General features: G+C 33.9%; 1 protein-coding gene and 2 non-coding genes across 3 annotated transcripts in view; 1 reads left to right on the top strand and 2 right to left on the bottom strand.

The window, feature by feature from the left end:
- The window catches only part of osp (myosin phosphatase Rho interacting protein outspread), a 256619-nt gene that overhangs the window by 9738 nt on the left and 233064 nt on the right, over positions 1-13817 (bottom strand). The window contains exons 7-9 of the mRNA XM_089698688.1: positions 4229-4357; positions 770-924; positions 92-445 (exon numbers count right to left, since the gene is read on the bottom strand). Of these exons, the coding sequence (XP_089554814.1) occupies positions 92-445; positions 770-924; positions 4229-4357 (638 nt within the window). The remainder of the gene's footprint in view (positions 1-91; positions 446-769; positions 925-4228; positions 4358-13817) is intronic.
- Positions 3308-3379, top strand: TRNAD-GUC (transfer RNA aspartic acid (anticodon GUC)). Its single transcript has one exon. It is a non-coding gene; the product is annotated as a tRNA-Asp (tRNA).
- TRNAD-GUC (transfer RNA aspartic acid (anticodon GUC)) lies at positions 3848-3919 on the bottom strand. The gene has a single exon. It is a non-coding gene; the product is annotated as a tRNA-Asp (tRNA).

Below are 13817 nucleotides of genomic sequence, written 5' to 3'. Positions count from 1 at the left end.
TTAATTCGATAAGGAAATAAAAGGAAAATAGTGCTTATTATTTGATACAGTACTGTAGTTGTCATTATATATTTTAACATACAATACTCACCTCTATTTCAAAAGCATATCCATTAGTAGTTGTCGACGTCGGTAGTTCAACGACTCTAGCCACGCCGCTCAAGTCTATAACGCCATCCATGAGTCCCCTGTGTTCTGCGTGAGGGTCCCTGAAGTACAGGAGAGCGGCTCCTCGCAGCACGAACCAGTGTCTCGACCAGCCAGAAGCCCCTCGTCTTTGAAGCCAGCCAGCTCTTGCGTGGAGCAGCCTTTCAGCTGGTAGTTCCACACGTACTCCTTCAGCACTTTCAGCGGCTTCCACGGCATCAGTCGGTTCGCTGCCTTCACTTGCTGAGCTGGTTAGACCTTCTTCGGTTGGTGCTCCGCCATCTGGTGATCCTCTAGCCTGAAATATTTGATTTATCTAACTTAATAAAAATGTTATATTGTTTAAAACTTAAGTTAACGCGTTATACGCAAGTAGCAGAATTTTAACAAGTTTATTATACAAGTTGGTTTCATTCACCTTGTTAATTAGGTAAACTTAAGCTTCTTAACAAGAAACAGAATTTATACAATTTTATTATACAAGTTGGTTTCATTACCTTCATTTACCTATTTATTACGTTACTATTTTAAAAAAGTTTTTTTCCGTTTTACTAAATAATTTCATACAGATAGAGATCTCATTCCATCTTGGGCTTCACTGTATACATTAGCACATATTTACCGTCAACCGATCGGGCGGCGGCAAGCGGGTGGGCCGCTCGAGCGTGGGCGGCAGGGCTCGGCGGGACCGCGGTCTCGTGAGCGACGCGGCGATGTCGCGCAGCTGCTCGTCGTACTGCTGGTGCTGTTGCTGTAGCAGCGGCGAGCGGACGCTTGCTGCAATATGAGATGAGAATATTAAATATTTGAAAAAATTGTGTAATAAATTCGCACCTTCTATATTTAATCTGTGTCGTTTATAAAATATCACTTGCTCTTTACTATATTATGGTCTGGTATATTTACATTATGTTGTATTTGTTTATAGTTATACTTTATAACAATATAATACATATATTATTATTTTGTAAAAAAAAGTTATAAATATGAATAAATAAATTCTTTTGCTTAATCTATATGGTGTTTGGTGATGTAATAATTTTATCAAGTGGAGAGAAATAATAATCCATTTCAATTATTTTCTATTAGTCCATTGAATGAGACCCTCCAAGGGGGGTCTAGAGTGCGTGAGTTAGTAACGTAAGATGTTTCTTCGGAAACATGTCAAGAGTCCCTAGGTAATAAACATACTAAAACCCCGGGCCACTAGGAGGAGCCCCGGAGTGGGGGGAGGGGGGAAATGGGTCCATTTTTTCATTTTTCGCTTAAATCTCAAAAACGGTACATGTAAGAGAAAAACTTTCAAGGAAAAGTTGAAAGGCCATAAAATTATCTACAAGTTGTACCTAAATCATTTTTTCCTATATCCTACCGTTTCTGAGTTATACGCAGTAAAACATGATTTTGGCTCAAACAATTTCCACATCAATCGATCAAAAAATATTTCTTTCTTCCAAAAAACTCAAATGTGCAACTTGTGACCAGTACTGATAGATTGCTCTTAATTAGTTCTATAATTGGTAAAATAAACACATTCCTCCATGGAAGCCTTTAGGAGGAATCGATTGTCAAAATATTATATTAGGGCAGTTTGAGTTACTGAACTTGATCTTTTTATTTTTTTCTTCCAAAAAACTCAAAAGTGCAACTTGTGACCGGTACAGATAGATTGCTCATAATTAGGTCTATCATTGCTAAAAATACCAGATTCCACCACGGAGGCGTTTACGGAGAATTGAATTTTATCAGGGTAGTTACGATACATGAACTTTTTATTTTTTTTTTCTTCCAAAAAGCTCAAAAGTGCAACTTGTGACCGGTACCGATAGATTGCTCATAATTAGGTCTATCATTGATAAAAAAACCAGATTCCACCATGGAGGCGTTTAGGAGGTATTGAATTTTATTAGGGTAGTTACGATACATGAACTTTTTAACTAACTACCCTAATAAAATTCAATTCCCCGTAAACGCCTCCATGGTGGAATCTGGTATTTTTATCAATGATAGACCTAATTATGAGCAATCTATTTGTACCGGTCACAAGTTGCACTTTTGAGCTTTTTGGAAGAAAAAAAAAATAAAAAGTTCATGTATCGTAACTACCCTGATAAAATTCAATTCTCCGTAAACGCCTCCGTGGTGGAATCTGGTATTTTTAGCAATGATAGACCTAATTATGAGCAATCTATCTGTACCGGTCACAAGTTGCACTTTTGAGTTTTTTGGAAGAAAAAAATAAAAAGATCAAGTTCAGTAACTCAAACTGCCCTAATATAGTATTTTGACAATCGATTCCTCCTAAAGGCTTCCATGGAGGAATGTGTTTATTTTACCAATTATAGACCTAATTAAGAGCAATCTATCAGTATCGGTCACAAGTTGCACTTTTGAGTTTTTTTGAAGAAAAAAAATAAAAAGTTCAAGTATCGTAACTACCCTAATAAAATTCAATTCCCCGTAAACGCCTCCATGGTGGAATCTGGTATTTTTATCAATGATAGACCCAATTATGAGCAATCTATCTGTACCGGTCACAAGTTGCACTTTTGAGTTTTTTGGAAGAAAAAAATAAAAAGATCAAGTTCAGTAACTCAAACTACCATAATATAATATTTTGACAATCGATTCCTCCTAAAGGCTTCCATGGAGGAATGTGTTTATTTTACCAATTATAGACCTAATTAAGAGCAATCTATCAGTACCGGTCACAAGTTGCACATTTTAGTTTTTTGGAAGAAAGAAATATTTTTTGATCGATTGATGTGGAAATTGTTTGAGCCAAAATCATGTTTTACTGCGTATAACTCAGAAACGGTAGGATATAGGAAAAAATGATTCAGGTACAACTTGTAGATAATTTTATGGCCTTTCAACTTTTCCTTGAAAGTTTTTCTCTAACATGTACCGTTTTTGAGATTTAAGCGAAAAATGAAAAAATGGACCCATTTCCCCCCTCCCCCCACTCCGGGGCTCCTCCTAGTGGCCCGGGGTTTTAGTATGTTTATTACCTAGGGACTCTTGACATGTTTCCGAAGAAACATCTTACGTTACTAACTCACGCACTCTAGAACTTTTTATTCAATGGACTATATGGAACAATTTATTTGAAATTTTTATGTTAAGTAAACAGACTAACAAATTCGACATCTTCGACAAGTCTTCGGTAGTATAGTGGTCAGTATCCCCGCCTGTCACGCGGGAGACCGGGGTTCGATTCCCCGCCGGAGAGAACTCCTTTTACTTTTTTATTTTCACTCGATTTATTTTTGTTACTTAAAATTTCGTAGGGTTTCGTTTTAAATAATAAATAAATAAATAAATAAATAAATATTATAGGACATTATTACACAAATCGACCTAGTCCCACAGTAAGCTCAATTAAGGCTTGTGTTGTGGGTACTAGGCGACGATAAATATAATATTTAATAAATACATATATAGATAATAACACCCAGACCCAAGAACAAATAATTGAGTTCATCACACAAATATTTGCCCTGAATAGTTTATAATTAAGAAATTTCAAAATTTATAATATTGTTGGCTTCTTTTCTTCTTTACAGTTTATTTTCTAAATAGAGCATGAAAAAATATAATTATAGTAAAATATAAATGAATTTAATTTATTATGTAAATTTTACAATGTACAATAGTCTTATTCAAAAATTAAATAAAAAAAAAAACTGCAAAAAGAGGTCTCTCCGGCGGGGAATCGAACCCCGGTCTCCCGCGTGACAGGCGGGGATACTTACCACTATACTACCGAAGATGTGAACATTTATGCGAAATTACAATTCTATTGATAAGGGTTTATCTTTGTAGTGTAATGTGAATCAGTATCGATTTTATTTAAATAGTTTCTATTTTTCTACTTATTTCTATTACTTGACTCTTATCCCGCCTTCACCCAGGTTGACGGGATACCAAAAAATATAAAATACTCATAGTTTATTTTTTCTCTGTTCTCCGTACAAAATCACAGTATACAAAAGAAACAGAAGCGCAACTTCACAAAACAACTCACAAAAATTCGACTCTAGGTACTTAACAAAAAAAGTGCAATTTACAAAAAGCTCACCATCATCAGTACTAGGTGTGGTGTTAGGTTCGGGCCAGGTGTCCCTCCTGCGGGAGCGCGCTTTCTCCTCCCCGTTGATTTTGTCACGAGTGGGAGGGGACGCTGACGATACTGGTTGGTCTGTGTATACTGGAATAAAAAGAAATTATTTATGTATTTAAATTAAATTATTCGAAGTCGAAATTATTTCTATTGGAATTGAGAAATGTATATATAGACTAAAATATATGTTGATTTGGAAGGCGATAGGCATACAATCTGTGCATACAATGATACAACTTAGTTCAAATAATACTTTAATTTATCAAATCTTTGCGAGAAATAGAAAAATAGGTACATGTAAAGAACTTTGTGTGTAAGTATTTCAAAGTAATTATATAGGTAGTATTTTTTTTTCATTATTACAAATTACAATATGCATTTCGTGTACTGAACAATTATTCACCAATAATTACAATTATTATCTTGAAAAACCCATGTAAAATATAAATAACTGCAATCTTATCTTTCTTACAAGTGGTTAACAATTTCTGCGTATATTGTAAAATGCAAATATTTTTAACAAGTCACGAAACAGACCTTTAGGGACAACGAGAGTGATATATTATCTGTGTACAGATGCAATTTGTAGATGCATCATTTGTTATTTCAATATACACTGCTCCGTATATAATTGACTAGTAATAAATCTTGGAGGGCTCGCAGACATGTACTTTAAATAATTTCATCTTGGTATGTTGACATTGTTGCGCTTATAATAATTGGGGATTGGCAACCCGATGAGGGTATCGCGTGCTTTAGCACGGTAATAATGCCTGAACTTCGCTTGGGGCTAAGCTTTATGACTAAAAGGGCGGGTTTTTTGAGACCGGTAAGGGAGAGATGCAGATATTATTAACTGTAGATTTACATGTGAACTTTTTATGCACAATCGAAGAATTATATTCGGTACAGATTTGTTGCCATTTATTTCTTAAAATAAGTATATTTGGTTTAGATCGAGTATTTAGAAGTTATACGATGACATTGAGTGTGGTGTTTAAGTTTTTTGCCATACTTACAAGTTACATAATAAAAATAAATAAATTGAAATTAATTCTTTGTAACCTCTAAGTTACCTACATGTGAAGCTGATTCGTATACCTGTTAAATATTTATATAATAAGGCTCTTGCGTGTCGTGGCCTCAATAGTTGAGTGGCAAACGATCTCGGCAAGCAGAAGATCAAATAATATAAATGAAGCTGTCATTATGCGAAATTATTGTGCTCCTACGAAACCTTTAAACAGACACGCAAACCCCGTTTTAGCATTATATTATCTAGCTTATTAAATATAATATATGATACAGTACGTGACTTTTGTAATTCGTTATACATTATTGAAATATTTATGTTTGCCCAAAGATATGAGACGACTTAACAAATATAATATTATAGAAGAACTAGATTTCCGCCCGCGGCTTCGCCCGCGTTTTCAAAGGAAAACCCGCATAGTTCCCGTTCCCGTGGGATTTCCGGGATAAAACCTATCCTATGTGTTAATCCAAGTTACCCTCTATATGTGTGCTAAATTTCATTGTAATCGGTTCAGTAGTTTTTACGTGAAAGAGTAACAAACATCCATATATCCATACATCCATACCAAGCGCGGATCCAGGGGGGGGGTCACGGGGTCATGACCCCCCCCTGGGCTAGGTCCACGACCTAAGTGGACCACTAATTTAATATTAACTTTTTTAAATTAACAAATTAATACTGTTCAATATGATGTTTTTATTGAATTTTGAGACATAAAAGTAATATAGAACAATGAAATCAATTACAAACGGTAACGGAAGAGAATATAACAAAAATTATAGAAAAAGTTTATTAGGGTCGACCTATGGTCGTAATTTAAGGACAAATAACAGGTTTTTCGATTTAAAAAAAATAATAATAAAAAAAGTGTAATGGTAAAGTTGTAATTAATTTTTTTTCTACAACTTTTGCTGTTACACTTTTCACACAAAACCTCAAATATCGAAATATCCCAGTTCGTGGATAAGACATGAAATAGCAAAAATTATTTTCAAACGAACAATAGAAAATACAGTCAAATTACAACAAAAAATCGGCCAAGTGCGCGTCGGACTCACGCACCGAGGACTCCGAGCAAACATATTTTTTCATTATGTTATATCTTACAATTTTGTTTAAAGGATTTTTTTCTTTATATGTGCTTGTAAGTGCTTAAGTCGTTGCTTTTAACCAAATTTCAAGACTGTGTTCACGGGAAGTACCTTGTAGGTTTTGATTGATGATTCCCTTGCAAGTAGTTGCGAATTACAGAATATGCGGCTCTAATTGCTTATTCTTCAGATTGCGTTGACATAGAATTTGAATTAAATAACAGATTTAAGTTATTATAGACCTGAGTTCTGATGTGAATATCAATTAAATACATGTAGACGTTCATGAGTAAAGGGATTGTAAGTTCAAAATTATTTAAAAAATATATTTTTATTTAATTTAATTAAATAATTAGGGTTTTCGCAGTTATTACTACATCTGTGCTATAACACGATACTTTTTACTCAATTTCAAGACTGTGTTTACGGGACAGGGTAGGTATTGATTCCCTTGCTCATGTCGAAATCCTACGGTCTACGGTCCCTTGATGCTGTGAAAAATTCAAACGTTTTAGCCAACGCAATCAAAAGATGCAGCTGTAATTGCTGAAATTTTTCGACACTCCCTAAGAAATCAAAACCTACAGGGTAGTTCCCGAGCACACAGAGTCATGAAATTTAGTACAATCAAACGTCTTATAACGCAGACTAGCTTACCGCCCGCGGCTTCGCCCGCTTTCTCTAAAACCTTATAAATTATATACTATTCCTCTTGAATCACTCTATCTTTAAAAAAACTGCATCGAAATTCGTTGCGTAGTTTAAAAGATTTAATCATACATAGGGACATAGGCACAGAGACAACGACTTTGTTTACTAATTGCGAAAAGCATGAATTTTTCCTTAGATTATAATATAAAAAAATATTTAAAAAAAAATTAACTTACAACCCAACAGCGTTCATGAGTAACAACTCATGAACGCTGAAAACATGTATTAACTTGATATTCATACCAAAAACTCAAGTCTAAAATACCTTTACGCTATAATAAAATCAAACTTCTATGTCAACGAATCAGAAGATACAGCCGTAAATGCCGAAAAATTTCGCAAATTTCGACATTCGCAAGGGAATCAAAACTCAAAACCTACGGGGTACTTTCCGTAAACTCAGAATCTTGAAATTCGGTACAAAGCAACATCTTATAGTACAGATACAGGAATAATTGCAAAAAATGTATATTTTTCAAGTTTGTCTGCCTGTGAAGACCCTTTTTCTCAGGAACGCGTGGAGGTATCAATCTGAAATTCATACCGAATACTCAAATTTACGGTTCCTTATAGCTGTGAAAGAATCAAACTTATAAGCCAACGCAATCAAAAGATACAGTTATGCCGTAAATTATCGCAAATTTAGACATTATCGCAAGGGAATCAAAATCTATAGGTATTGTAATAATTGAAATTTGGTTAAAAGCAATGTCAGCACAGATGGAGGAAAAATTGCTAAAACATACATTTCATGCTTATCAACATTCGCAAGTGTTGCCAGGAATCAAAACCTACAGGGTACTTCCCGTGAACACAGAATCTTGATATTTAATCTTTATTTCAAAAAATCGCAAAAAGCATAAATTTAATATTAAAACATATAAAAATGTTTGTACAGAACTCTTGGTTGGCCAATCCGACTCGCACTTGACCATTTTTTTTAAATCTACGTATCAATTAAATTACCAAAATATAGCTTTTGAAAATTGACCACGTCTATATCGTCGTATGTGACCCCCCCCTGGCACTAAAGCTGGATCCGCCCTTGATCCATACATCCATACATCCATACAAACTTTCGCCTTTATAATAGTATTAAGATTAGAAGATAATTTGGTACTAAAGTAAATATTTTGTGTTGTTCGTAGTTAAGACATTACGTATTGTATTCCAAAAAAATATATTCTATAAATGTTTAAAAAAAGCAGTAAATAATTAAATTACCATTAATCGTTTATAACTGTGGCTTTAACGTGTTAATTAAGTAAACATGTAATCCTCAGTTATGTTTATTAAACCTATATATCAATAGATGTATAAAAATTACATCATTCAGTATAGAGCAAGTTTTATAGCGATTTATGAGATCCATAAATCATAATTACGGTGCGAGCTATTCATAGATACAACCGATGAATTGTAGCAATTTTGCATATAAAGTGTTTCTTTATTGGTTGTGAATGCCACTGGATGTGCACTATTTTATAGCCCACCTTGTTTCAATGTGCATATTATATGTTTGTAAAAAGGAAAATTTCATACAGTATTTTACCTGCATCTTAGCATATTTGGGACTCAATTTTTCCCCTCACTGGTTACATAATCCGCTTTGAGAAACCCATTTGAATTATAGTAGATGTAGGCATGACAGATAAAATGGAAAATAAAATTGCATTTTCCTATGAATATAATATGTGAGATGTATGTCGAATCGTGTATTCCATGGTTTTAACTGTGATATATCTATGTATATCTTAATTGCAAAGTACGTATTTAATATACTACTTATATGGAATTCTTACCATATTGTGATGGTTAGGTTTTTTGTACCTGCTGTTCAAGAACAAAGAAAACATAACCCTCTTTTTTGTCCATGTAAAAAATATTCCGTTTTCAATTACCATTCATGATTAAAGTCAAAAGTTAATTACAATATTTCTTTCCTCTAGATTTGCATACGTATTCAATACCCGATATTTTTAGAAACATCAAACTAATAGCTTTAGCAGACAAGCTTTAAAAGTTCATTTAGTTATATTCATAAGTAATCTCGAAGGATGTAAAAAACTAAAAACTAGGTGCATCGTTAATAGGACCATGTCGTGGTGTCATACGCGTCATTCTGAAGAGATTTATGGCTGAAAAAATGGCCAGCTAATAAATTTCAATGATTCCATTTGTGTAAATCATTGACACCCACTGGGCCGGGTTAAATATGAGACGGTATGAATGAAAACTTATTATACGACCATGACGCTATGCGAAACGATTTTCCTCATAGGAAATGTTCCTGTTAATTTTTGTATTAAATTTCTATTACCTATTAACGGATTACCGCGATTAGTGAATTACGTGTAAGTAGCCTATTATAAGGGGAAAAGATTTGTGGAGACTTTTTATAGAATTGAGTAATGGTAAAAAATCACTACCTTTTTGTTGGCAAAGGTCAGTGACCTGATGCTACGAAATTATCTTTTCATATCCTTCAATTTCGTAACTAACATAGGTACATACATTTTGATAAATCGCACACACAAATCACCCTTCATGTACACATATAATATAATCTGTGGTAACCCCAGACATTTAAAATAGTTATTCAGCAGGTCGTTGACCTCGATCCATTACTCATTACGCGCGTAAAATAAAAGTTCGTCTTCGGCGAAATAAAAGCCCCCGCTTTTTGCACACGAGTGACTAATGTCACGATTCGAGAAAATAATTAGTTAATAATTGAAGATGCTGTAAAAGCTGCTATGATGTAACAGTATTAAGGTAAAAAAAAGTAATGGTATGTAGTTTTTACCACTTACTTTAGGTTTTTTTGGTTGCTGAAAAAATACAATTTTGTTTTAATTTTTAATCAAAAGTGAAAATAATATAAATTTTTAACTTTTTTTTTTAATATTTCTACAACATAATTAAAGTTATTTTTTATTATGTATAAATATATCGTCCACCATTGAGTTAATCCATACTAAATACTAATATTATAAATGCGAAAGTAACTCTGTCTGTCTGTCTGTTACTCAATCACGTCTAAGCTACTGAACCAATTTGCATGAAATTTGGTATGGAGATATTTTGATACCCGATAAAGGACATAGGCTACTTTTTATTGTGAAATATGTACCACGGGCGAAGCCGGGGCGGACCTCTAGTAATTAATATGTACTACGTACCAATGTCGTCCAATGTCGTCCACTTAGTTTTTAAGTTGACACATTACTACATAAACATTTTCAAAGTTATCTAAAACTATTCCCATCGTATTTTTATTTTAACAAGCATCGAATACACATATTGCGGTCTTACGTAGCGTTTCTAACATTATTTCATAGTTACATTTTAGCCATGGGCCATTTTTGCTAACGTCTCAATCAGAATAATAATAGTAGAGAAAGTACTGAGGAATGTTACGAGTTACACACGGTTATAAGTATGAATAACGATTTGTTGAGGCCCTTACATAATGTATGTTTTTTTAGTAGATTTGTTCAAGTAAGGGCCGATTTTTCAATCCTTGGTTAAAATTTATCCGTCCAATAAAGTATTACACGAACATTTTAAAATGTCACCTGTAAACTGTCAAATACGGACAATTAGAATACATTTTTGAAATGGTAGTTTAATACGTTATTCGATGAATAAGTTTTAACCAACGATTGAAAAATCAGTTCGATCGATTAATTTTTTTATTCATTTTCAATCGATATTAATTGAAGAACATATACTTATGTACGTATGTTTGCGGATTGAGGGTATTCAATTTTAATACAATGTATTTATTGAAATCATCATACAGATGTTTTTTTTTTCCAAATCGGCGGATGATCAAACGAAGGTGACGGTAAGTAATGAAAAATTAAACACGTATCGATATATTTGGTCGTATAAATTTTTGGCTCTCCAACTGCTTCCTACAGTAATAATGATAATAAGAAATGGTATATTTTCTCTTAACAATGATGACATTAAGGCACTTTATACGGCGCGAAGTGTCTCCTCGTAAAGTACGGCGAGATCTTACAGATCTGTCACAATCGTCACGCACTGCCGCACGCGCCTAGACCAAGAGCTGGTGAAAGATTTTCTTACATTATTTTCGAGTTAAATTATGCATAGATTTTGTTATTAGCTTATGATAAATGATTCAGTTATTATGTAAATTAATTGGAATATTTGTAAATTTCCTAAAAATGGATATTTCAAAAAGTTTTCTAGGGTTGAATAATGTTAGTGTACCGAATATTGAAATGAATACGTGGAGACAATTGGATTGGAAAGGATTGCCATTTTCCAATCCAATTGTCTCCATTATAATATATTATATCATCTGTGTTGACAATGACATAAAGTACCAGCAGAATCAAGTATGAGTTTACACATGTAATTTACATCATTTCCCTAACTAAAATTGAACCGATGTAATATAGTAACTGTATAATGATATATCGAAGAAAGTCCTTGCCATACGTTAAACAAATGGATGCTACAGATCTATCAGCAGCTCTCACGCTAGAAATGAAAGTGAAATGCACCCGCACGCGTCACCTCGTTGTATCGAGGCGGTTTCTTTCAAGTATTTATGTTTCAAATTGCTCACTTTGCGATATAAAAAGTGCGTGAAAGTTTTTAAACAATCGAAACGAGTGCAAATTGTCAAAACGAATTCGTCTGGCTATGTTTGAGACTGGTTTGATGTATCGACTCCTTTATTTGGCGCTGTTTCTTTAGCGATGATTCATCGGGTTATGTAATTGTCTTCTTATGAGTACAAGGTTTTAAAAGTGGTGTTTAATTTATATGTATGAGAGCATAATTTTGAAATCCAGGCTACTGGGTATTAACTCCAGATAGTTACTAATAACTCCAGATATAACACTGGAACACAAACACATATTACTTTCGACTTGATTGAATCTAGGACCCTCAATACAGACACTATGGTAACATCCACTATACCATAAGACAGTTTGAAAGAATCAATGCTTTCATTACACAATATAAACAATTTAAATATCTTGGGCATATGCTTACCGATGACCTCCGAGACAATGTGGACATTGAGCGGGAGCGACGAGCGTTGGCGGTTAGAGCCAATATGTTGGCTCGTAGATTTGCTCGTTGTAGTAAGGACGTAAAAATAATGCTTTTTAAGGCGTTCTGTCAGAATCTCTACACGAGCAGTCTATGGGCCAGCTATGCGGATCGATCGCTAAATACTCTTCGTGTCCTGTATAACAATGCCTTCCGAATGCTGTTGAAACTGCCACGCTTCTGCAGCGCCTCCGGGATGTTTGCTCAAGCACACACATCGGATTTCTGGGCCGTCATTCGCAAACAAACAGCTTCTCTTTTAAGGAGAGTGCGGGGCAGTTCCAACAGTATAATAAGGACCATCGCGGAGGATGTAAGTGCGCCCATCATGGGACACTTTGTGCGTACACTTGTTGCATCAAAGCGACTTGTCTATGCGTAGAGTGTCCTATGGTGGACTTAGTTATTAGTTATTAGGACTTAGTTTTTAGTTTTTTAGATATAATTATTAACACTAATACTTAGGTTTTTTTTTTTTTTTTTATTTTACTAACAAAATATGGATCTGCGATATCCGAATTGTATGCAAATAAATAAATAAAAAATAAAATAAAAAATTACATTGACGCAACAGTACAACTGCAACGCAATAATCAATTTTCAACATAGTGCAATGTACGAAATATGATTGTGAGGAAAAAGACGTGGCAAGCCTTTAATTAAACCCACGGCATTATTCATTCAATACCGACATTATCGACGAAACAATTGCATTCCGTGTATCACGTATAATATTGCAAGTTACATTCATACTACGGTTTCTCGATTCGTTATATTTTAGCAACTTTAAATGCAATTCAATTGTACTTGCATTAGGAATACGGTAGTACAATTGTGAATAAAAAGTATAACAATAAATCTATGAACTACACAATTTACTATGGGAGACAATAATTTATTAGGAACGTTTTTATACGTTTATAATACTAGATCAAGTGCCTCTTTCAATGAATACAAACCCTACCCACGAAATACTAAAGCTTATAAATCTTCTCCCATTATTTCATAGGTACAAAACTACAACATATTTCAAGATATTGGAAGACGTGTGAGCAATTCCATAGTACGGCCGTTGATTTGTAATCTGTAATTAAAGGTTAACCCTAACGCCGTTAGATCAGTAATTAGGATCAGCCAGGTGCGCGTACGCATGCCTTTAGTAGGCGAAGTTAATAAAGATAATCTTGCACGCAGATATATTGTCTATTATATTCCATTTAATGTTGAATCAAATAATAACAGAAAGATTAACAATAAAGATACAAAGCTGGATGCAAAACCAGAAATTAATTAACCATGAGCTCGTCTTGTTTGCAAAGCATTTCTAGCGATTAACTTTTTAATTATCATGCATCCAGCAAACATTTCAAATGTAAGAGGAAGAATAATTTGGAAAATCCAAAAGTGCACGCCTCATAATTTTTTTTTAATAATTATTTATTAATTATTATTTTTGTTTATTTAATAACAATTAAACCACATCGAATCAGACCCTGAAAAATGAAAGGGTTCTATTCCTGAGCATACTTTTTTTTTTTTTTTTTTTTTTTTATATAGGAATAGCCAGGCATTTGACTGCACCATTACCTGATGGTAAGTAGTGATGCAG

Source organism: Colias philodice, chromosome 9, assembly GCF_061535455.1.
Source record: "Colias philodice isolate Cphi_HAF_F1 chromosome 9, ilColPhil1 Martin Lab GWU primary, whole genome shotgun sequence".
NCBI classification, from domain to species: domain Eukaryota; kingdom Metazoa; phylum Arthropoda; class Insecta; order Lepidoptera; family Pieridae; genus Colias; species Colias philodice.
The sequence above is the reverse complement of the archived record's forward strand: the minus strand, read 5'-3'. Positions and strand labels throughout refer to the sequence as shown.